Source organism: Chaetodon trifascialis, chromosome 17, assembly GCF_039877785.1.
Source record: "Chaetodon trifascialis isolate fChaTrf1 chromosome 17, fChaTrf1.hap1, whole genome shotgun sequence".
Lineage (NCBI taxonomy): Eukaryota > Metazoa > Chordata > Actinopteri > Chaetodontiformes > Chaetodontidae > Chaetodon > Chaetodon trifascialis.
This window is the reverse complement of record NC_092072.1, coordinates 6506217-6531466: the sequence shown is the minus strand read 5'-3', so window position 1 is coordinate 6531466 and position 25250 is coordinate 6506217. Positions and strand designations below refer to the sequence as shown.

At 43.7% G+C, this 25250-nt stretch overlaps 1 protein-coding gene across 1 annotated transcript in view; it reads right to left on the bottom strand.

Annotated features, from left to right (window-relative positions):
• Positions 1-1443: 1443 nt before the first annotated feature.
• The window catches only part of sdc2 (syndecan 2), a 42981-nt gene continuing 19174 nt past the window's right edge, over positions 1444-25250 (bottom strand). The window contains exons 2-5 of the mRNA XM_070983918.1: positions 9884-9998; positions 8985-9157; positions 6697-6826; positions 1444-3917 (exon numbers count right to left, since the gene is read on the bottom strand). Of these exons, the coding sequence (XP_070840019.1) occupies positions 3754-3917; positions 6697-6826; positions 8985-9157; positions 9884-9998 (582 nt within the window). The 3' untranslated portion in view covers positions 1444-3753. The remainder of the gene's footprint in view (positions 3918-6696; positions 6827-8984; positions 9158-9883; positions 9999-25250) is intronic.

Genomic DNA, 25250 nt, shown 5'->3' with positions numbered 1-25250 from the left:
TGCCTGCTCTAAACTGTTAGCACAAAATGCAGCACAAGCTAACAAGTCCCAGGAAACTTTTCTCTTAAAAAACCCTGAAATCTATAAAGAAAAAATGATAGTAACACTAATGTGAGACTGTGTTTTCAAACATTTTAAAGGAATAGTTCAACATTTCTTGTAGAGATTTAGAAAAGAACTGTTCTCATGTCTGTTCATATGGAGCTGGAGCAAGATGCAATTAGCTTAGCTTAGCATACAGACAGAAAGCAGGGGAAAATAGCCAGATGTCCAAAGTTTTAAAAAATCTGCCTACTAGTATCTCTAAAGTTTAATTAACATGTTGCGTCTTGTTTATCTAACTTGTGTACAAGCAGAAAAGCTAAGAAAGTAAAAGTTAATGAACCACAGAGGAGGGTGCGTGCTCTAAACTGTTAGCTCAAAACGCAGCACAAGCAAACAAGTCCCAGGAAACTTTTCTCAAAAGTATTTAAAAAAACTGAAATATATAAAGTAAAAGCTCTGAACTACAACAGAACAATGTGACTGATACAGAATGTGATAAATATATGATGTTCTAGACATTTTTGGAAATATATTTGCTTTATAGCCAAGAGTTAGCTTGGATGTTCAGATTGATAGCACTCTGTCTGTAGGAGTCTATTAGTTTAGCTTAGCGTTTGCCTCACATGGAGACTGGAAAGAGGGAAACAGCTAGTCTGGCCAAACTTTTGAAAAAATGCTGCCTACTAGCACCTTTAAATCTCACAAATAAACAGTTAGCTAGTTTCTAGTCTTTATGCTAAATGTGCTAATTCTGTCTTAAACCGTACCTGACGCATAGAGAGCAATACTGATGGCCTCATCTCTCAGCAAGACAGCAAATAAGACTGTTTCCCAAAATGTGCAACTGTTTCAAGGAACTAATAACCACAAAATTACAATAATCGTATTTAACACAGACATGCCTGGAGGGGAAATCTACTCTGAACCACATTAGAGTGTAAAACGACTGAGTGCAAATGTTGCTTATGCCAGCTGTTTTCAATTCAGATTAATCTGATGATCAGTTGATCATTTAGGAGTTGCTTTAATGTGGGAGAAAATGGTGAAAAGGGCTGATCATGCTTCACCAGCAGTTCACAATTCAAAGATAATTCAGTTTACAGTCGTGTAAGACAGACAAAAGCAGCAAAGCCTCATATTTGAGAGGCCGCAACAAATTAATGTTTGGCATTTTTGCTTGATTAATGACTTAATCCATTGTATAAACTGATTTATTTAATTTCCAAATCCCTGAAGTCACACTGGCAGTTTTCAACAACTGGTAACTGCAGAATAACAACAGAGGTGCTTTAGATGCGTCCAGCTCTGCGTGATTCAGTGTCGATTCACCAAAATCTTGCACTGGTTAAAAAGTTCAGGAAAAAGCGCCTTTAAAACAAGATGGCAGATGCAGTTGGATATTAGGCCACAATGTTTATTCAGTAGTGTTGTTTCAACTTATAGGTACAATACTGTCAGCTTTTGTAAGACTAAAAAAAAGTTACCATTACAGTCATCCATGCTCACAGAATGCCAGTCAAGTCGTTTACACCCGTCCTTTGTGTACACACCTGCCACATGCTCACCTTGAGCAAGTACATTTCCAAATGGTAGGCACTTTGAAGGTTTAAAACATTTGTGAATATACATTTATATATATTTATATATCTTTTCATATACTAATAAGCAATTGGACTCAAAGGTCAGGTCTCTAATAGAGAGAGAGAGAAACTAAAAGGGTGAAGAAAAAGAGAAAGGGGAAACAACATGATGTGGCCATGATGGAGGGGGTCGATCTGAGAGGATGTCGGGAGTAGAAATACTGTGAGTCTTTGGGTTTTTCAGTATAGTTCAGTACCTTAAGTCCTATGACGAGAACGGACAGCAGAGCCAGGGAGAGGAGGATGGGAGGGGAACACGAGGGATGAAGAGGTAGAGGGATGAAGAGCGGCATGTGGGTGACGTTCGGAGTTCAGACCATGTGACAGCATCATCTACTGTATCTACTTCACATTACTGCACAGCTGAAAAAGGCAACTTCACAAGCCTGCCAGACAAAACGCGTGTCTCCTCAGAGCAAGTTGATGTTTTATAAATGGAGGGTACAGTAGCTGCTGTTGTTGTTGTTGTTGTTGTCATGTGACTGTAACCAGTGGGTTCATTTGAAACAGCTTGGTGGCTATTTTGTAACAGCTGTTTTGTGGCCTTTTATTCGGTTAAGCTCGATTAAGGATGCAAAATGGCATCAGAGCAAACATCTTGTGTAGGTTTTAAACCTGGTAAACAACCTCATCTCTCGACAGAAGCTCTTTTGAAACACCTGCGCCGACCACTTTAAAAAAAGAAAAAAAAAACATGAATAGCCCAATAGACATCACACTGGAGGCTTAAATTTTCTGTGCAGCCCTATTTATCAACCCCGGCCTGGTGTGTTTGTGTGCAGGCCTTCAGCGAGCAGATCTTCAGGCCTAAAGCATCAACACTGGGACACGGACAATAGCGCCAGGCTACCCGGGTGGCTCCATACAGCTGAAAGAGAGAGTGAGCGGGGAGGGGGGTCGGTTGGCAACTCGACTGGATGTGCTCCAGTACGATTTGAAACAAGGTGGGAGTGAGGGAGGTTAGGGTAAACAGAGAGAGGGGGAGGCGATGTGAGGGAGGAAGGCTAGCAGAGTTTGGGTGCCATCAGTAAACTCAAGGGACTCATCGAGGGAGGTGGCTACGGGCCAAAAACACCAGAAGCCACGGAGAAGAAACTTCATTCCCAAAACACTCTACATACACGCAAAGCTGCACGACAGCAGTGGGAAGCAGAAGCAGTGATTGTGCAATGTGAACGAGAATGCATTTAAATAGAGAAGAAGTTCAGCGAGACATAGAACAGAAGCGAGGTGATTTTTTTTATCAAGCCCTGACACACTTATTTTTACTCTTTTGAAGACCTGGTATGAAAATAAAATGCCGTCGAACAGAGAGAGAGAGAGAGAGAGAGAGAGAGAGAAAGGCTACACTGAGAACAACCAAATAAACAAGACATGATGAAAACGCTCACGTTTGACTAAAAAAAAAAAAAAAAAACTGGTGTGAGAGCAAATAATAAACATTGTAACCTGAAGGGAGAACATTTACATTGACCGTTAACAGCGTTAATATGAAGACCAAAGAGCTTCATCAAAACTACAAAGGCATTTTTTTTTAACATCAGAGAAAAGATAAATTAATGTAATACACCTTTAGAGATCAACATCAGACATGCTAGGACAAAATAAAAAGAAAAAAATGAAAGCAGGATTGATACAGAATAATTATATTCAATTATTTCCACTTTTAAATTTTTTTTTCTTTACAAATAACATACTGCTACAGTTAAAAGTAGTCAGCGACTTAAAACAGCTCCTCTGACAGAAGACAGGTGCGATTAGTTTCCTCGCCTTTACAGATCCTGTTTTTTTTTTTTTTTCAGCCTTTTCAAATAATACACAAAATGTTTAAATACACTGAGATTTGCCATAAAATGAGAAATGCTTGGTTTTCATTTAAAAAAAAAAAAAAAAAAAGAAGAGAGAAAAGGTCTTAATTACAATACTCTATGCAAAAGCTTTCCTTTATGCTATTTTTCCTTAATCAACTTGTTTCTTGTTGTGTTTGAACAGGTTTGCTGTTGTCAACGGACTGCGCCTTTCACAGTCACCCGCGATTTGTCGTTCTGATGACGGGAGGGGCCGGCTTTTATGCATAAAACTCCTTGGTTGGCGCCTTCTGATAGGCTGCGCCGGAGGGTTTCCTCTCTCCCAGGTCATAGCTGCCCTCGTCCTTCTTCCTCATGCGGTAGACCAGGAGGAGGATGAGGAAGATGGCGAACAGGAAGCCGATCACGCCACCTGCAATAACAGCTGAGAGGGACGAAAGGGAAGGTAACCGTCAGTGCTCGGAGAGTCAAATCAGTAAATCTGTCCTAAACAAAGGGCTTGTCAGTCCAACATGAATTGTGTCTTACAGCTTGTGCAGTCACGGCTAATTTTAGCAGCTCTATCAAGCGGCAACCGTCGCAGATGAATGTAGAAACCAGTGCAGTTAACTTCACATCAATGGGAAAGCCTTCAATTTGCCTCAAGTCAGTCACTTCCCGTGGTTCATTTCCCTCCTTCTAACGCGTGTCCTGCTTAAAAGTTAGTGTTCCATTTAGTGGATATTAAGGCTCCAATTCTTGATTGGTACACTGAGCCGTGCCGTTCCAAGCTTGGCTGATTCGACATGGTCTGGATTCCAATCAGTGGCCGCTAACTGGGGCTTAAGAGGGAGAAGCTGATGGTATTGGTTCCATCGCTTAACAGTCGGGCGAATAAATCCAATGGGGACAAACGAACAGCAGCCACTCTGCCAGTCAGGGCTTGAGCTAAACCCCTTCTCTGTTCCCGATCTGGCTGATGAATCTCATGGCAAGACTTAAATATTGTCGCTGTCGGCATTTAAATTGGTGAGTTCTTGTGGTTGGATGATACTAAAAAAGCAGCATTTTTGTAGTTTGGGACTGTAGATAGAGTTGACACTGTGATGTTAGATGTGAGAAGTCTTCTCTGAAACAGTATTTTTGGTCTCTTATACTGAAAAAATATGACATTTTCTGAATTAAAAGGCCAAAATAACCTAAATAATGATGGCTCAAATAAAAAAATACTACACTTCACAAAAAATTAGATCTACCTTGGCTGTGAAGCACGCCTTTGAAATCCGACATCCCAGTTACAATAATGGATAATAATTACATGCATGTCCTCAGATTTTACAGTTATACAGTTTTTAACCAGGACAAGCAAACAGATCTTCATGAGGAAGATTAATGAAACGCCCCTTTATTCCACACTCTGTAAACATTTGGCCTCAAGCGACTTTGCACACTGCAGCGCTTGCTGAATGTCATTTGTCATTTTCTGCGTGAATCTTTGATATTTCACATGGTTTCTCATGACTCAAGCCACCATCTGTTCGCAAATTAACTTGAGTGATTTCCCAGTATCGTGTGATAATGAGCCTGAGTTTGGTAAATTAGGGTGTGTCGGCAGAGACTGGAGGGTCAGCGCAGCACATCTGGTGGACGGCAGAGGAGCAAAAAATAAAACGCTGAGTTGAATCATATGATGTAAGGTGACCTCGAGTGCCATGAAATAAACTGCAGTATTAGTACTGTTATTATTAATTGTTTGATTTGTTGTTTTTGACTCTTTTATCCTTAAAATAAAACCTGCATTGTGAACCAGCATCAAGGGAAAATCCACCAGGGTATTCACAAACGCCCCCCCTCCAGCTTTGACCCTGACTCTCAGAACTAATGCTCCTAACTCGCCACATGGGCTTATTCCACTCTCCCTCCCAATTATGCCTGCATGAGGTTCTTTATAGCTTCCTAATCTGTTTAAGGTCTCTGCTGGCGCTACAATCTCCCCTCTGCTCCACTTTAGGCTTCCACATGTTGACTGGTCTCATGGCCCCATGGGTAAAGATCATGGCACACGCCCTGCTGCCGGGCTCCAAGACGCAGTGCAGAGTGAATAAATGAAAATTAGATTATGGGCAATTATTTTTATTGAAGTCATCCGGGAGATGAAGAGCAATGGTTATAATCTAGAAGGGTAAAGAGAACAAAGTGGAGAGATGAGCGGACGTGACCCAGGTATAGAATGTATGTTTACCTTTTCTAAAAAGGCCTTTTACAGGCAACACTCGTTTTTCCATCACAATACAAGAACCGTCTGCAGAAGATGAAATGAGGCTATCAATAGGAGAGAGATCTGAGCTTCTCGTCTAACTGAAGCTGTCCTGATTTGTCCTCGTTGATGTTATTTCTGCATATTTCCAACACCAGATGGGTATCACAACAAAGTGAGGTGCCAATCAATGCTTGCCTCAGACACGCAGGGAAAGAGAGACCGCACCAGAGAGCTCAGTGATTTAGAGTCCGATAATTTCCTTTCCACCCTCTTTCATGTATTCAGAGCGAGCAACGCACACACTTGAAACACCCACAATGCTGTGAACTCTACAAGGTCCCAAAGAGGGACGCAGATGGAGTTTATTAAAAGTAATTATTGTGAGAAGTGGATCAGGTGGGAGACATTAGGGAAAAAATTTCAGAGATTTCCAAGACTTAGTTATTTACCAGAAATATGCCGACGTGTTGTAACGTATATGAATCTGAGAAACATTAGACAGCAAACTAAGTAAACACAACAAACAAGGAAAGTATTATTATGGGCTGGAATATGAAAGGAATGCGTCCACATTTTGGAAAATACCCTCTGTTGTTGAGAGTTAGATAAGAAGACTTGATACCACTCTCAGTACAATGACTTTGAAGCTAAAGCTCAGAGGTGGTTAGCTTAGCATAAAGGCTAGCTGTTTCCCCCGTTTACAGTCGCAGCTCACTGGCTGTAGCTTCACGTGTAGCATGCAGACACAGTGATATCAATCCTGTCATCGAACTCTCAACAAGACAGCGATTATTCTTTCAAGATAGTCTTCATCATATCTGCAGCCAGCTTTGCAGAAAACAAAAGCTGCTGCACCACCCAACCAAAGCCCAAATATAGAAACAAGAGAGTCAAATTATTAGCACACATGTGTGTGTCTCTCTGTGTATTTATGTGATTTGTTGCAGCTTATTATGACACGTACCTGCCAACACCTCTGTCCTCTGGAAGAGGTTTTCAGTGCGGACCTCAATGGCCTCCTGGGGTGAGCTGGGGGCACTAGTCGTACTAGTCATCTGGTTCCTCTGTATGTCCTCTGTAACTGGTACTGGTGCCTGCAGGACCAGAAGAAAGACGGTAGGGGGAAGAGGCAAGAGAGAGATTGCTTTATTGACAGCTGACTTTCATATTGTGTCTTCCAGTGCAGCTGCAGAGAGACGGGAAAGAGGAGGGATCACATGCAGCAAAGGGACCCGGGCCGCTGTGGTCAGGACTCTGCCTTTACCACATGGGGAGCCCCTATATCATATTTGTTAGACTATGCAAAAACTGATGTGTATAAATGCCAATTTATGGTTTTACATGTGGTTATATGCAGGACTGTTTCTTGGCCGCGGCGCAGTTATTCCCTGAAATCTCATCACTTTGAGGTTATAAAGCAACTCGAGTGAGTCACTGCACCCGGCCAAGAAATTATCCCACAACAAACAAGAAATAAACAACAGAGACATACTGTGTTCATTGGTGAGCTTCAGAGGTGGTAGTAAGTGGATTTGGTAATCTAGCTGTTTCCAGTCTTTATGCTAAGCTAAGCTAACAAGGTGCTCACTCTAGCTTTATATTCAACGTGCAGACACTTGAAGGATGTCAATCTCCTAATCTAACTCCTGGCAAAAGAGCAAAGATGTTTATTTCCAGAAATGTTTAGCTGCTCCTTTAAGGAACACTTAGCAAGAAGGTGTAGTCAAAGGACAAGAACATTGATCAAAATGGAACCTGGCCAGTGAACCCTGTAGAGGCAAGCCAGAGAAGAAAATGGAACAAATCCAGATTTCCCAAAAAGATTAGTGCAAGACTAAAGAAAAGTAGGCAGTGAAAACAGAGCCAGTGACCCCATGGTTTTTGTGGGAGTCTTGGAAAAGAAGCAAAGTATCTGGAATGGATCCGGGCCTATGTATCCCATGCTTTTTCCAGTAACACTAGAGAGGGGTGCAAAGGACCAAAATGGAACTGAGCCAGTGCATTTGGCTAAGGGAGTAGTGACAGAGGCAAGAGGGAAAAAATGGGATGGGGCCAGGTAGGCTTGGCTTAGGGGGTTGAGACCTTGACGACTAATCCCAAACAGATGTAGTATCCAGTACAGTACAGTAAGAGCGCAACACAGAAGTGAGATCCAGGATGGTTCCAGAATATGTGATTACGTCCAACAGAAATGTAATCCTCCATAATTTGCAATGGAGCGAAAAAACACTGAGAACTGACGTGAGCACTTGATCTTTATCCTGAAAACACCCTCGCGGCTCCTGGTATTACAGGAGATTTGATGACATGCTGGGTCAGATAAAGAAATACTGAGGCAGCAGTAACAAATGAGCCACCATGATTATCAATGACTTTAAGTCACGTGTCACAATATCCCTGGTTACATTAAAGCGCATGGCGAGCATTTTAGACTGGAAGAAACGTAGCAAATACTTGTGGATGGGATTAATAGAGACATATACTTTTAGTCCTTAAATAGTCTTTAAAATTGTGATCATGGACTCTTAAGATGCTCAGAGCACCAAACTACATCAGTGCATTGTCACACAAGACGTCAAATACAGAATGTCTACTGGAGGGAATAGTTCAAGATTTAAGATATACTTATCCACTTTCTTGCCAAGAGTTAGGGGATATCTTGCAGCTTGATATATAACAATAGCCAAGAGACTTTTAGCTTAGCTTAGCACAAAGAGTGGAAGCAGGCTGAAACAGCTAGCCTGGCTCTGTCCAAATGTAAAGAAGTCACCAGCATATTTAAAGCTCACTAATAAACACATTACATCTTGGCCGGACTTCCTGGAGTCTCTGCTGGTTGCCCCGCAAGTCTGCACACTTTTATTACCTTTAGACAGAGCCAGGCTAGCAGTTTTCCCGCTGTTTTCAGCTTTTATGCTAAGCTTAGCTAAGCTAAGCTATCTCCTGGATCCAGCTTCATATTTACGAGGCCGCTAAGTGTTGATCTTCTCATTTAATTTCTCATCTAAAGAAGGGGAATTGGTGTATTTCCAAAAATGTCAAACTATGACTTCAAACAGTCGAAACTGTCTGTCATCCCTTGTCCTGCTCACTTTTGTCCAAACTTACTTCTTATTAAAGCTCAACCAGCGATATCAGCTCATTGCAGATATGTATCAGCTTACATGTCAAGAAATTATTACCAGACCTTATTAAAACTGTTATTAAAACTGACATCAGCTTGAAAAATCGTGTATCAGGGATGCTTCTTACCTCTGTTCTGAGTGGTTTCCTGGGTGTGCTGTCCCGGGCCTTTTCTCTGACCGTGGCTGTCTCCACTCTTGGGGTGAAGTCTTTGGTGGAGTCCTGGGTGGGTTCTGCTGCATTGGGCTCGATATAAACCATACTGACAGTCACTGTTTCCTCCATCACTTCTTCACCTCCCCCTGGGAGGAAGAGGGTGACAGGTAAATAATGTCTCCACTGAAGGGCAGCGTGTAAAATGTTTGCTTGGTAAATCTGGCACAGCACGTCTTGGGACAATGCGCATATGTGTACAATATGGGCATGCCTGTTGTACAGTTTGTCTTAGTTAACTTCCCACTCGATGGATTTAATTGTTATGTATTATTTACAGTCTGATCCTATAGAATACAGGGTGGCAGAGCAGAGTAATAGGGTATATATACAGTATTGGAAGGGCTATTGATCACAGTCCCGTCTCCTTTCACCTGGTGTGACCTTCTCTCACTGCAGTGATAAAACTCTCAGAAAGAAGAGTTACTTTTGACAAAGGAGTGAGCGTTGTAAAGGTGCTTAAAGCAAGTAGAGCAGAGGAGCTAATAAAAAAAGACATGTAAAAAATTTGCACACTTGCCCACGGCAGACTGGCTGACAAGGCAATCTCAATTGAAATCAAGTGAGAGAAAGAGAAAGGAAGCGAGAATAGACAAAGAGAGGAGGAGGAGGAAGGAGAGGGAGAGGAGGGAGGAAGTGATGGCACAACTTTGGAAAAACTTAGCATTCATAAAACTTACCTGCAGCAGACTTGAAAATGAAAGTCATCAGACCTCTGGGTAATAGCCTGATGAGCATGCAAGCGCGTGTGTGTGTCTTTACCCAAATCTGTAAGTGTGTGTGTGTGTGTGTGTGTGTGTGGAAATATGTCTTACCTGAGCCAGACCCTGAGTTAAAGTCATCATCGTCTTCAGGGTAGTAGCCTCCCGAGCCTGTGTCATCCAGGTACAAGTCATCAGCCTGAGAGGAAGGCTTGGCTGCTTGTGCTATCTGCAAAACAAGATAGCAAGGGGTCGAGGATTAACGTCGGTTTTATTACACATATCTGTTTCCACAAATCCATGTGAAAGTTTTCATTCTGCACCACGGCAACAATTTAAGACCTTTGACTGTTTCCGCACATTCGGCGTTTCCACAAAGACTGAATGTGGAGGACAGCTAGATATGACTCAGTCTAGTGGCTGAGATTTATTCCAGCATTTAAATCATTAATCTCAACCTCTTTGCTTTGAGACCGACACTTCACTTGGTGATTATTTCTCTCATTGGCAAACATAAAATCCTCTTGGGTGGCAATTCAAAGCTCATAGCACTGGTGCATTTTAAATAGCACAAATCTTTGCAAATTTGCCTTTCCGAAACAGCGCTGTCAAGACGGTCTACAAAACAATATTCAACCTGCTATAAAGTACGTATAAGTGCGCAGTGCTGGCACAAATGTTGAGCTGAGTGTGTGCCTGAGAGATGGGCAGTATCAACAGATCACCCTCTGTTTTACAACCACCACAGAAGAAGAGAACGAGAACTTTGGCACGCCAACGTGCAATGACGATGCTACCATGCTGATGTTTAGCAGGTATAATGTTTACCATGTTAGTTTAGCTTGCTAGCATGATAACTTTTGCTAATTAGCGATAAGCCAAAGTACAGGTGAGGCTGATGGGAATTAGTTTTGCAGGTCATAATGCCAACCTCATGGTGGCGCTATATTGATTGGCGCCATTATGATCAATCCTCTGGGGATCGTGACTGTCAGTACATCATTTCACAATGCATCCAATAATTGTTGAGGTATTTCAGTCTAGACTGAAGCCCCACTGTTACAGTCCTGCTTTTCTGACTTAAATGAAGCACACACGCACAGGTGACTGTCCAATCAGAACGTGTAGCCCCTCCCAGCGCACCGTTGCCTCGACGACGAGCCTGAGTGGTGGGAATGTTTGTGTTCCGGCTTAATGGAGTGATTGGCTGAAAAGAGCACAGTTTAACAGAGGCTGTTTGTTTAGAAAGCGCCTCCTCACATGCTCTGCGAGTCGGTATTTTAACGAGAAATAAGATGAGAAAATGGAGTTTTCACTCGAAGCGGCTTGCAGAGGCGGATGTGCACATGCTGTTTGCTCCAATATTACAGCTGCTATGCAGGCGTGTGCACGGTACACATGAGTATTCATGTGTTGAGTGTGTGACTGGAATAGCTATAAACGAATCCATGGTAACATCCATTCAGCCCCCTATTCACCGATCTGTGGTCAGCTTCTATACTGATAGTCCTGCTTTAGAAAAAACGAGTACAAAAGAGCGACCCCACAATATATCATCCCCGTGTGTTTGTGTCTATTGCACCCATTAAGCCAGTTGTTACAGTTCCAGGTCTGCTCCGAGGATGTTGCGCTGATAAACCCGAGGGTGAATGAAGTGGGATTGGAGCAAATAATCAATTGGCTTGGCAGGAAATAAGTGTTTTTGTTAACGGCAAAGAATAGGCATGCTGTGAGAGAGCCAGGAGAGAGAAATGATCTCTGCTCTTCATTAACGCCTGTTTTTAGCATTTTTTGTTTGGACAGGGTTTGTAGCAGCTACGACTGTTTTCATTATCGAACAGTCAGCGCTTTCTATATTTTATCATGTTTTATGTCAAAGCTTCTGCTTGTTTAGTCAGACCAGCAACCAAATATATTCAATTTATAGAGATAAACACACATAAAAAGCAGCTTGGTTTTGCTTGATGAATGACTTCAATGAACTAACTAACTATCTGATCAATTAATTGGTGAACCAGCAAATCATTTTAGTGCTTAAAGCCAGAACAGAGATCAGAGAAAATGCCCTTTTTTCCCAGCTACATCCTTGCTGCATCTCAGCGTTTCCAATTACACCCAGTATTCTGATGTGAGTGTGTTCAGCAGTGCTTTCAAGTCATTGTATATGCATATGTGTGTTTGTGTGGAGTCTGGAAAGAGAGGCCTGGCGCTCTCCATAACAAAGAAGCCGGGAGTACACAAAGCTTACAACAGCGAGAAAGAGGAAAAAAGAAGAGGCAGATGAATCAGAACAATACGTATCTCCATCTCTCCTCTCTCAACTGGCTCTGACTTTTCGAAGAAAAGGCCTTTCACCGCTGAGCCTCCTGATCAAAGAGAGAATTTGTTCAAAGCAACTTTATCTTAACCTTTCTTGCCTTCTTCTCCTCCAAACACAACCCCCCCCCACACCCCCACCCCTCTGGCGCAACAGCCTGCAAACCAATTCATCGGCCCATGCGGTCCACAGGTCTTTATGCGTTGGCGACGTGAGCACAATGAACCAAAAGGAAGAAAAGCCACAGATCAGCTGGTGACAAAGGGCACTAATGAGATAGAGGCCACACACACACGCATGCATGAGTAGACATGTTTTACAAATGTATGCAAGCTTTCATTGATTCATTGATTATACATACACAGACATGAGTGAGCAATTGAGCACAGAACATGACACCCCACGGACATGCATGGAAACGTCTGAGGGAATGCACAAAAAGTGAAGCTTTAACTCCCTTTAGGCCTATTTAACATAGATTTCTTAGATGAAGCATTACTGTAACGAACTCTTTCATCTGACTTGCTCATTGAATAAATGGATGAATAATGATGAACAAGCAGAAGGGTAATGATGGTTTTATTGTTTCTCCCTTTAACCAAGAAGAACTTAAGATAGAATATAATGGCTGCAACATCATGTGATGATTATGTCTTGATTAATTCATTATTTGATGTATAGAATGTTAGCAAAGAGTGAAAAATGCTATGCTAATCTTGAAATGTCTTAGCTTAAGTTCAAAACCCCAAAATACTCAGTTTACAATCATCAGACGATTAAGAAAAACAAAGTGTTCACCTAAGTTAGTTTGCCAAAAATGTAATTTTAAACACTTTCTGCAAGAAAACCCCTTTTATTTACTGGGCAGCGAGGTGGAAAACTGGTATTAAACAGGAAAAACACCATGTAGCAGGTGGTTAGCTTAGCTTAGCACAAAGGCTGGAAACAGCTAGCCAGGCTCTTTTGTAAACGTGACAAAATCCACATACCAGCACCTCAGGAGCTCATTAAATAACCGTATTTGTGAGCGTAAAAACAACAGGTTTGCTGTTTTAATTAGCCAAAGAGTCAGGCTAGCTGCTTCCACCTGCTTTCAGTGTTGGTGCTAAGCCGTTAAGCTAACCGGCTCCTTCTATTTACCACAGACACATTTAACAAACTTAACTTTGCATGAAAGCAAACAAGCCCATTTCCCAAAATGTCAAACTTTTCATTTGAAAGTGACAACAAGGCCAAATCCAACAGAGCGTTACGCTTCCTTTCAGACGAGCACACAAGTAGGACCTGTTCCCTTCTGACCTGCGGGGACACTGACTCCTCTGTAATCTCCATGTTTCCACAGTTTGAACTAAGTGCTTATGGATCACAGAGGTCCAACTGTACAACACTGCAACACACAATCAGAGCAGATCCGAGAGGAGGAAATGGTTTTTTTGAAGTCAATAAACTTCACTGACTTTATCTGACTCACACAGACACACACGAACTTGCGAGCATGTGTAGGCAACAGACACTTGATAAAGCTGGCTTTCTGTATCACCAACACACGCACATACACACACGTGTGTGTACGCAAACACGGCAGCCCTGATAAACTTTTCTCTCTTTATCAATCCAGTGACATTTACAGGTGGTCCCTGCTTTCCGCCCTTATCACGGAGCCTGAGCTGAACCAGACATCAATCCTCTGACAGCTAAAGCAGACTGGACACCGACAACCAATCAGACGCACCGGATGCAGCCTTTTGCACGAGTTCCAACGTTTATAAGGCCGCTCCTCTACAGAGATGGCTGCTCTAGTCTCAGGAGCAATTATTTGAAAAAACCCTGCTGCGTTACTTGTGGAACAGATTCGAGGCAGGAAGAGCTTGCAAAATGGATCAAGTTGGAAATATCTAATTAAGCAGCTTATTTCATTTTAACCAGAAATGTTAGAGGGTTTCCGATGACGCAGAACAGTCTATTATACAGCAAAAGTCCACTGACTCATCCCTCTTTAGAAACCAAAACAGGGCTCTTTTTTCCTCCCAGCCTTTGTCCTAATTCACCAAATCTGGGAATGTGTGAAAATGAAGATTTAGTATTGAATCCTTTTTTTTACAGCAGCCAGCAATCAATGTAATTTAATAATTGTAGCGGCGCTTTCTGAAGGCTGATCGAGTTGCTGTATTGACAGTACGCCCACCACTGTTGCATGTAGTATGTCAGAATCACATCACCATCTGCTCACATGTAAATCAATAATCAGTTATTGTTCATAACTGATCTTTGGCGCTTGTTTGATTTCCCCTGGTGTTTGTCTCGGTGTTAAATCATCTGAAAAACACACTGCAGAGATGTAGACGCTCACAATGCTTCACTATGACAACCAGTGTCAAGTACAGAATGAGTTTTTTGGGGAGTTTCACACTCAGCCGCTCTTCACAAATGAGGCTGAACTTTCCACTAGTGCGGCTTCGACAAGTGTCATTCTTCGAGCTGAAGCCACACGCTTTGCAGAGGGCTAAAAAAAAAGCTTCAGAAAGAGGAGGCCTTGGAGCATTGTAGCAGAGGGAGGAGGAGGCGCGACATCTCCTGAGTAACAGCCTGTGTGCAGTACAGCATACGCACACAAAGGACACATGTCGCCTCGCTGCGCAGCAACACAGAAAGAACAAGAACGCGAAAGATCACACACACACGTACATATGAAAACAGAGAAATTTTGGTCGTGTCGGCTCGTTGACACAGGTGTAAAATCCTGTTTCAGAGTATTAAAGAAGAGCTGTGCAGTGTTTTGGTATCTGAACTCATGGATCTACACTGATGCAGCTTTATTTCCATCTGAATGGCCTCTTTAGCGGCCACATCAGAGATCTTTTGAACCTTAAAGCGATATTTGAAAGAAGAAATAACACACTCGGAAGAAAGAAATAAAACAAACCCCTGCTCAGTTCAGTACAATGGTTTTGCTGCTTACTTTATTTGGAGTTAAAGGACCAGTGTGTAAGATTTAGGGGGGGTTTATTTGCAGAAATAATAGTCATAAGTATGTCCTCATTAGTGTATAATCACCTGAATATAACAATCATTGTGTTTTCGTTACCTTACAATGAGCTCTTCGAATCTACAGAGGGAGCGGGTCCTCTGGAGCCCACCATGTTGCACCACCATGTTTCTACAGAAGCCCAGAACGGACAAACCAAACACTGACTCTGACACCATAGATTCCTCTACACTCTTGGAAAGGAAGGGGTGTGAACGGTTAAATCTGCATTGATTTAACTAATTGGTTTTCCTGATAATAAATTTGACCCTCTACATCATCAAAACATACTTCTGACACCAAAGCTTTGGGTTCCCGCGTCTTCACTTAAATCTTTACTCGTCACAGTCGGCTTTGGCGTGGCCTTGTTGGAATGTGACTCTTCTCATCATTAGGGTGAATAACTGGTAAACCCTTCCTATGCTCAGTCACACTCAACGACGCGCAGACACACAAAGACAGCGTCATTTGGACACCTTAACGAGCAGATCCGACATAGTCTGAGACCAAGCTTAGAGGCAGTGAAAGGGAAAGAGATAGAGGGATGGAGAGAGCAAGTGAAAGGGAGCGAGAAGGAGGGTGAGCTGCCATAATGAGCTAGTAGCTAGCGATGTATGCCCTCTATTAGCTGTGATAAGAGCTGCCGTTACTGGCATCTCTGCCTGCTAATGAACTCATAAGCCGGCAGGAAAGCAGCTTCCACGCTGTCTCTGTCCGTCTGTCTGTGTCTCCCCGTCACTGCGTCTGCTTTGACCTGTAGACCCGGAGAAGACACGAGGAGCTGCAGACCGGTACTGGACAAACATATGTGACAGAGGAGAGCGGGGATGGACGGAAAGAGGGAGAGGAGAGTGGGAAGGAGGGGGGATATAACCCACTGCTGCAGACAATCCCGTAGCCTGGAGGATGCTCTGCTAAAAGCCTGTCAAAATCACCATGTCCATGCCCAGCGGGGCCTGAAAGGCACTGGGTCTGTATGTCTGTGTAATATTTGCATCTCTGCCTCTGTTCTGTGAGAGATGGATGGAGGGGATGCATATGGGAGGAAAATGGAGCCATCTGAACTGACGCTGGGCTGCTGACTTCCTACTGTTGACACACCGCTCTCACTTCTAACACGACAAATATTAGCTCAACTCCAAGTCAGACCAGGGGAAGCAGTGTTCCTCAAAGGAATGCGTGCGCGCGCGCACACACACACACACACACACACACGCACACACACACACACACACACACACACACACACACACACACACACACACACACTTGAACATCTCCGTGTCCATGAAAGCACCCATGGGACACACATATGTGCCAACACAGACACACACACACAAACCGTTATCCAGCTCTCACATCTGAAAGGCGTGAGATGAATACACACATCATAACATGGGGGGGGGGGGGGAGGTGAAACAAATCAATACATCGAAATAACAGTAATTCAACAATTTTCACAATTGATTTTTCCATTGACTCATTTAAATGTTTTCTAGGTCGAGTTTCTTAAAGGGACAGGTCAATGCTTTGTGTCAAGTATGAAGGTGGAGACAGGAGACAGTTAGCTTAGCTTAGCATGAGGATTCAGACCGGGCAAAACAGCTGGTGTAACCCGTATAGAAACGGTGTGAAAATGACAAATTACAGTTTGTACACAGGGGTGTGTGCAGACTTTGCCTCGTGCCGTGCCATTGTTCTGACGGCCAATTATTCCAGTAGTCCAAAAGTCCCATTGGACTGAAAGCCGATATTTCCGAAAGCCCAAAAATTAAAACCCATTGCTCCAAAGGCCTGTTGCTTCAGAAATAAACACTTTGGTATCACCAACTTAGAAAACTTAACTGATGTAACTAGCATACATTTATTTGGTCAATGTTGTGTTTATTAATTAGATATTTAGGGCAAAAAAACCCACTGACAGTGTGTATTTTCAGAACAACTGGCCTATGGAGCAGCGGGCTTTCCTTTTCAGGATAACAGGCTGTCTGACAAATGGGCTTTTGGCCCAATGGGACATTTTCAGACTAACAGGGTTTCAGAACAATGGGCAGTCGAAACAACGGGCAGTCCTCCTTTTTCTCTGCCCCTGCTCCGGGCCTTTATGCTGAGCTAAGCTAACTGTCTCCATTGAAATGAAACATTTAAAGGATTGACATTTGACAGGAAATACGCTTATTTGTTTCTTGCTGAGAGTTGGATGAGAAGATCGATACCACTCTCATATTTGTTCGCTAAATGTGAAGCTACAGCCAGCAGCAGGTTAGCTTAGCATTAAGTCTGAAAGTGTTACTGTACATGAACATTATAGTGAGTTAGAAACCAATTATGGAACACTTCCATCGTGCTTATGAATGCTAAAAAGTGTGACTTAAAGTAAAGTCTTACCTATTTGTTCAATCCATACAGCAACTGAAGTGCAATAATTACAAGTTGTGTTCACGTGCTGGACTATTTCTTCGGCCCCTGCTCCCATTCTTTATGCTAATGCTAAGCTATGCTAACCACATCCAGATCATAGCCTAAAAGCCTGTATTTCCCAAAATGTCCAACTAAATGTGCAGCTGTTCTCTGTTTTCTATCACTGTCAAATGAATATCTGTGGGTTTTGGACCAGCTATCAAGCTATTAGCTATGTTAAATTAATAATTGCTAATTAACAAAACTATTGTTGAGTGCAGCCCAGTTTACTACAGTCCTTCATTTGCTTCCTTTGCCTCTTTCTCTGTTCAGGTGTAATAACTTTCATAACATTACGGTTCTTCGTGTGCATGCAGCCATAGCTTTACTCTGTGGAGTGTATTGTCTGTCCCCTGAAAGAAATCAGTTCTCATTATCACAACAAGGCAAACAAATATCTGTGCCTATGAGAGAACTCAATAATATGTGGGGGGGGGGGGGGGGGGGTGAGAGAGTGAGGGGGAGACATAGACAGAGCTTGTTAATCCCTAATTAACAAAGTAAAGGTGGCAGATCGGCCTGCTGGCTTTCACTTTATCTGTTCTACTTGGCCTGCCACAGATCCATACGCAAGGTCAATACGGCAACACAGCTAAGCAGGCAGCGACTGTGCTCTGCCCCGCTTCACTCGGCTGTCGACAAACCCCGCTCCCTCCACAAGCCCAAGCCCTCCGTCCTCCCACCGCCTCCTCTGTGACCTGGACTTTATCACTGCAAAACAGACAAGACACTTAAAAACAGCAGAGGAGAAGAGGGGATATGGGCTGAGAGGGGCGTTAGAGGAGGTCTTCCTGCTCCATCTGGAGGGATAAGAAGAAGAAATGTGGAGATAGAGCGGGCTGAGCTGCTGATTCTGAATCTGTTTGTCCCCACTGTGAACATTTAACTTTTTGTTTTTAATAACGTCATGCTCCTCAGCAGTTTCAATTATTCCAGCCAATTGAGATCCATTTCTATCAGTCTGTTATGACCCAGTACCATACCCACAAGCCTCTGCTGCCAGCGCGATTGAGAATAACAGCTGCTGAATTCATCCAAAATTGCAGATAGTATAACTGGTTTTCTAGACAGCATAATTTAGCAGCACGTGTGACAGAATTGTGAGCTCTGTGATTGGATGTTTCTTGTCAAAATGCACATGGGAGTTGGAGTTAACTTCTCATTGTTTGAGAGTTATTTTCTAATGCAGTAGTTCACCTTTTGCGACAATGCTTCAAGAGTTTCATTTGCACGTTTCAAGGTGATGAGGAAAATATCCTTTGATAAGAAAGATGTAAGACCGTGTACCTAAAAACGTAAGAAAGAAGTCAAACACAGTTCAACTTCAACATGAGAAATGTTCAGCATGAGAAATATTCTGCCGCCAGCAAGTTGGTTTCAGCCGAGTTCAGTCTAATTGATCTTATTACATACATTTTTTACCAATAACCTTGTGAGAACATTACCCTCATGAACTCTTATTATGATACTTGTTTTGTAATTGTTTATTTGAGATTTGCTAATTCACTTTTTCTGCTTTGGGTTTAATGCTAACCGAGTTAGCCATCACGCTAGCTGTTAAAAAAAACTGCTGGGCTCACTGTACTCACTGTATTTTACTCTTTTATTTTCAGTTTTCCAAATCCTTTTGGCAAAATCTTCAAAGTGCTGTCTAATTATACTGTAAATGTGTTAAGCTCGCTGCATAGCTAGCGCCTACACTCATAATGAGGGCAGAAGAAGAAACATCCAGTCAACAAGGTGAAAGTGAGGCTGAAAGTAAAGACACCTGCGAGTACATTCGGCTGTTTAAATGGATTAAATGTCTGACTCTTGGTTAATGTTAGATTAATCTTGTGACTCAGGTCTGGCATTTTGTTCTCAGCTGCTCTGACAGTGTTCTGATATCTCTGCAGCTGTCATTTCGCACCTCTGTCTGGCTTCTTAACCATAGCTGCACACTGGCTGAGGCTCATTAGTATGACATTTAGAGCGATCTACCAAACCAACCTGACAAAAAACTCATTTCCTCTAGAACAAAGTTGAAATAATTATCCTGCAGACTCTCGTGTTTTTATGTCAAGCATATCATTTGGAGAAAACCTTGAAATGGGATTTTAAGTGGCAAAAAAAGAAACTTCTTCCCACTTTGAAACTCTGCTGTGACTGGGAGGAGGAGGAGGACAGGAAGGGAGCGACAGCCTCCCTGATGCTCGGAGGGGTGGACAGTAGGAGAGGAGTGACAGGAGGAGAAGAACCTGGGAGAGTTTGATGGCTATACGGGGCGAAAAATTGGCTTCCCTGAATTCATGCGGCATCGGCCATGAACAGCGCAGTCAGCTGCTGCCTTCGTGGAAGAATTACGGATAACAGCCGGATCTGTGACGGTGTTGTTATTGGGGACAGAAAGAAAGAGGACAGAAGGAGTTGGCGACACCCACACATTAAGTCTGTCCCACCAACACCTGCTGGTAACCCAACAAACTGGCCGCAAGACAGACGGAAAAAAGGTCACGGAGGCGAGCATTGTTTGGAAAATGTAAATAGAAAGAGGAGGAAGTAACAGCCACCTACGGGACTGTCGCAGAGGATGTCCAAACTGTAACTCTAACAGGCCAGAAAAGGTTAGTGTGTGTGTGTCTGTCTGTCTTTGTGCTCTTTGAACCCACTCTAACTTTTATTGCCCTCCCAGGGATCATAATAAGGAACTAATTGATAGTCTTTGAGCCGCGGGCTGAGGAGAGGGGGAGTTCCTGCAGGAAGTCAACACAAATCAAACTCTCTCTGAGCCCTTACGGCCTGGAGCCACTCCAGCTGAGTTGTGGTGGGTAACAGTCACTGTGTGCATGTGTGTGTGTGTGTGTGTGTGTGTGTGTGTGTGTGTGTGTGTGTGTGTGGGTGGGAGAGTGACACAGACAGAAAGCAAAGAGAGGAAATACGAAAGAGTGCGACCGAGATAAAGAGAGGCCGATAGGATGGAGTTGACATTTACTGTCTGCCGCTCTGGATGTCGTTTCCTCGCTTAACCACACGAGTTTCCGCTTTTGGCTTAATAGCTGGAGACAGTTAGCAAGAGATAGCACGATGAAGAGAGTTCAAATAGTGCATTTGAGCTATATGGTACAATATCCTTCATATCTTACATGTAAGTCTCCAAATAGCTTGCAGATCTCTAACGAGGCGAGACAGCTTTATATTAATTACACAATGTCTGATACACAGAGGCTGAACACTGCATCCCACCCCCTCTGCGACTCTTTTCATTTTCTCCCCGCTCCTAAAAGGATTAGATCACGTTGCCTTGGTAGGTGAAAGCCCCCCCCCCTCCCCCGTCAACAACCTGAGCGCAAGCTGAGCATGTGGGTGCGTTCGGCTCAGATTCATATCGTCTCCTATTCCAAAACAAACGGCCGTCTGACACAGAAAGGCATACGCCACATTCCACAGGGCTCAGGCCCCTCCATAAGCGGGTTGGCAGGAGCAGGAGGGGTTTCCAGCTCAAGCTTCCAGGGGTGTCACACTCTGCTGTGTGCTACTTAAGGCCCTTCAAGGAAAGCTGAAGGTGCACCACTATCAGAGAGGTGCACAATCAAAAGACAAGCTGAGTGACATTATGTATTCACGTTTTTGCTGGTAAATCCCACAAAAAGACCAAAAAAACTGCCTTGACTTGATCTTACTAACAAGTGACTGTGTGGCCGAAGCCTGATAAAGCTTAATCTTCTGTACCAAAGAGCGCCATTGTTGACCAGAAGCTATTACAGACACAAGAGTGAGCCACAGTGGAACGCGGGCTGACGAGTTCCTTCATTACAATAAACACGGGCTCTGTAGTTTATTTTCAGTCAAACCCACATACACCATCCTGCCGCCGAAAATACTCACAAGCACCAAATGTGTATTTATGTGTATTTATCCGCAGCTGAAAACAGTCGCCAACAAAAGCACTGTTTACTCCCGTTTGAGCGATGCTGGAAACCCGAGTACGGTTTGAGGAAAGCTTCCTTTTAAAAATAAAAGCATATATTCTTGAACGGTTTTAAAAGGTTTGCATCTCGAGTGCGGATTAATGGACTGAGAACTACAGACAAGGAGAAGTCAGAAAGTTAGCTGTGGTCAGAAAAACCTGTTAACTTATTTTGTCTATAATGTTTCCAGACACCATCGACAGGAATCCACTTTTACGTCCTGTCTCATGCAAGCCCAAACATGTGGGGCTCTTGACTTGCTAGATGTTTGAATGTCTCCACCAGCTACTCAGTTACTTGGGCTCCCTACTGTTTTGCACTGAGCAGATGGTGCACGCTCAGGTTGCATGCTGGGAAGCTGTAATTTTACATTACAGGGTTAAATTACCTTGATTGCTTTCACCTGTTTCTCATAGTCAGCTGAATTAAAGCTGGGGTTGGTATCATTGGAGATGATTGAGCTTGATTTTGAAAGGATTTAACTGAAAAATCTCATTTCCTCCTTCAGGCCTACCTCCAATCCCACTCCCCCAAAATCTCACGAACACAATGTCCATGAGAGAGCATTGCTGTCATTGCTAACTAACTACGTCATGCCTCATTAACATGCAAGAAAACACCTGACGTTAACACGATGAATGTAAACAACAAGCATGGCTGCTGTTTGTACTCACAGCTGGCAAGCTAGCATGTTAGCATTGTGAAATTTTCTCAAAACCTCTCGATGTCTGACTTTCACCTGGGCGTGAGAATGCAGGTGAAAAGCTGAGTTACCCTTTCGTTCCTCTGACACTGCCCTGAACACCATTATTAAAAGGATGAGACCAGCCTTTTATGGGCGCATTAGCACCACTTTATGTCCCCGTAAAGATTTAAGTAAACGGTCTAAGACTGCAGGACAAGCAGACCTTTGCTGCTCAGAGGACGCGTCGGCTGAAGCCTCTCACTGCTGAGGAAATGCACCGACTTTCTGAAATATATGACAGATCAGCTGTCTCTACGCTGCACAACTTCAACATATTCTGGCCCCAGAGAGCGCATCAAGAGCTGAAACTGGCGGCTGTTGGGGGGATTTTTGGTTGATGGACAGGCTAGGAACTAAAGACCCATCCACAGTCTGTTTTTAGCTACGCCCGCACTGCTAACACAAGGAAAAACAGAGAGCTTAAGAGGGGTTTACTGAGTCACCTCTAGCTGTATATTACTCCAACTCATCCCATGTAAACAGTGCACATGGCTAGAATCCTAACCCTGCCTACGATAGCGTGCTGCTTTTGAACCAGCACCACATGTTTTTTCCTTCCCACAGACCAGTAAGACACAACATGGAGTGGCTATGATTTCCTCCCTTGCAGTATTGCTTCCCAACAGGAAGAAAGTCAATTTCATGGTTTCCAAGAATAACACACACATGTAGACAGACCACTGACGGGCGAGGAGCGAACAATGCTGGCCGTCTCGCTCCCATCCGACCCGGCCAGCGAAGCAGAAGCTAACGTTCATATATGCATCGCCGCGGGTGCGTCAGTGGAAGAATATGGATTTTCTCACCCGCTGCAACACATTACAGCTGATTTACTTCATCTCAGACCGCTAAATATTTCACCGCGCTAATTAAAGGCTGTCTGATCCTGTCACATGGCTCTCCAGAGGCCCCGATCAGATTTAACGTAAAGTTAATGTAAACCTTCTCACTGTGAAATTTCTCCCTCAGTGCTGCCAGACCTCATAAAGAGGGAACAATGTGGAGCTCATGTGGCTTCAACATGGCCCTATTTAGAGAATACCTCAGAGCTGTGGTATCCAGCTTCATGGACCGTAACTGGCTTTCTTTCTGCCTTCTGCACAAGAAGGAGCTGTGCAGATTCCCAGGCCCAGCTCTGAGCTCTGCTGCTCCCTTTGACGAATCACACCCTCCCTGCTCGCCCGTCCACCGGTTGGGAATTGGGGAAATTCCTCAGCTCCGTTAAACGGCTTCTGATACGCACGGGAAAGCTTAGATTCTTTGTCAGCTGTGAAACTCGAGACACTGGGAAATGGGCTTCACCTTCCAGTCATCTCTGGTGCTGAGGAGAAAGATTTGCTGCAGCACAACAGCTTTCTTCCCCCCAGACAGGAGAGAAATATGAAGCTTAAGAGAAAAGCTGAGCGGCGTCGAGACGAGAGGAGCAAACGCAGTAAGAGAGATTTAAGTGTGTTATATAAAACAGGTTTCATACTCGGTATCTCAAAGACTCAAATAACCCGAAAGCACTAAGGCGCAGCATGAGGACAATCTGGAGTTTCTCCATTTAGCTGGAAGTGATAGCACGGCCCATATCATGAACACCACATATCAGAGGCTCAAACCTCTCGCGGGGACTCAAAACGGAGCCGAGCCGGGTGTGCACAAATGTGAGCAGCTGTATGAATAAAAGACGGCGCTTGTTTAACAAGAGCTGATAAATGAGAGTGCAAACGGTTTAACCCTCTGGTGGAAGATCCCGCCCTGGTCCCAAGCTGACCAATCACTGCTTGAACCATAAATGTCCTAATTCTCTAATTTAAACAAATGAGTTATCTTTGCAGATGTTTAAACTATGCGTTTATGGCATTATTTTTGCTTTTTGGCCACTTGAGGGCAGCAGAAACAAGACGTGAGCACTGCGCTGACATATCGCATCTTCGCGATGGGGGAACCTGCGCTCGTATGACCGTCAGTCTTCATTGGCAGCTCGCAGACCGAAGGATGAAGAACAACAAGAGCGGGAGCCTCAGGTAAAGCTGACACAAACAGAAACACACAAACACGGTCTGAGATACAATTTTCACATCGCATCGCCACGTTCTTCCTTTAATTAACCGCCGCCTCTGGCTCTCATGGCAACACAGAGCGGGACTAAAGAGGCCCTCTGTTCCTTCCTCTCTCATCCCACCAAGTCATGGCTGAAAATGACTGAGCCTGCAGTGCCCACTTACCTGCGGTGAACATTAGCATTGTGACAAAAGCTTATTCTCTCCAAAAAGGTCTCAGTGACCCTCCTCCATTCACTCGCTCTTAATATAACATGAAACTAATCGGGCATCTGGCCCTCCACGGGTGCAGCCTTTTCGTTTCTCTCTTGCCCCCTAAAAAGCAGCTTTTCAGCGCTTCACCTGCATCGCATTAATACTCACTTCGCCTCACGCTTAGCCCTCAGGTGCACGCTATATGAGACCCTCGCTTTTCGTCTATGCAAGAGCAGGAAATTAATGGTTATGCTGCAAACTTAGCGGGTATTCCCAAAGGAGCTGCTGTGCATATTAGAGAGAGGAAAATATAGAGCTTGTATAACATCCCTGTACAACAGTTCTCATCTTTCAGGCCTGCTGTGTAATACTCAGTGTGCAGGAATGTGCTCATTTACATTCATCTCTATTTAAACGCATGTGCGACTATTATCTACCGCCGCGCGCCAACAGGCCGACCTGCTCCCTCGATGCAAACACACAGGGTTTGGTTGAGGAGCATGTGGCCCGGAGCTGAAGCGCTGCTGTGTTCAGCTGCTGTCAGCGGCCAACAGACAGCCGGACAGACTCTCATGGTTTAAAAGCTGGGAAGGAGGGACACTTAGAGAGGGTGCCAAGACCATCTGTAAGGGAGCGCAGGAGAGAAAACAGGTCCCTCTTTATCGCCTGTCCTTGGACCAGCCTGCCAAGAGGACGGGCTGGATGGAAAATCTTTCTGCTATTATTTATGGAGGCTAAAATCAA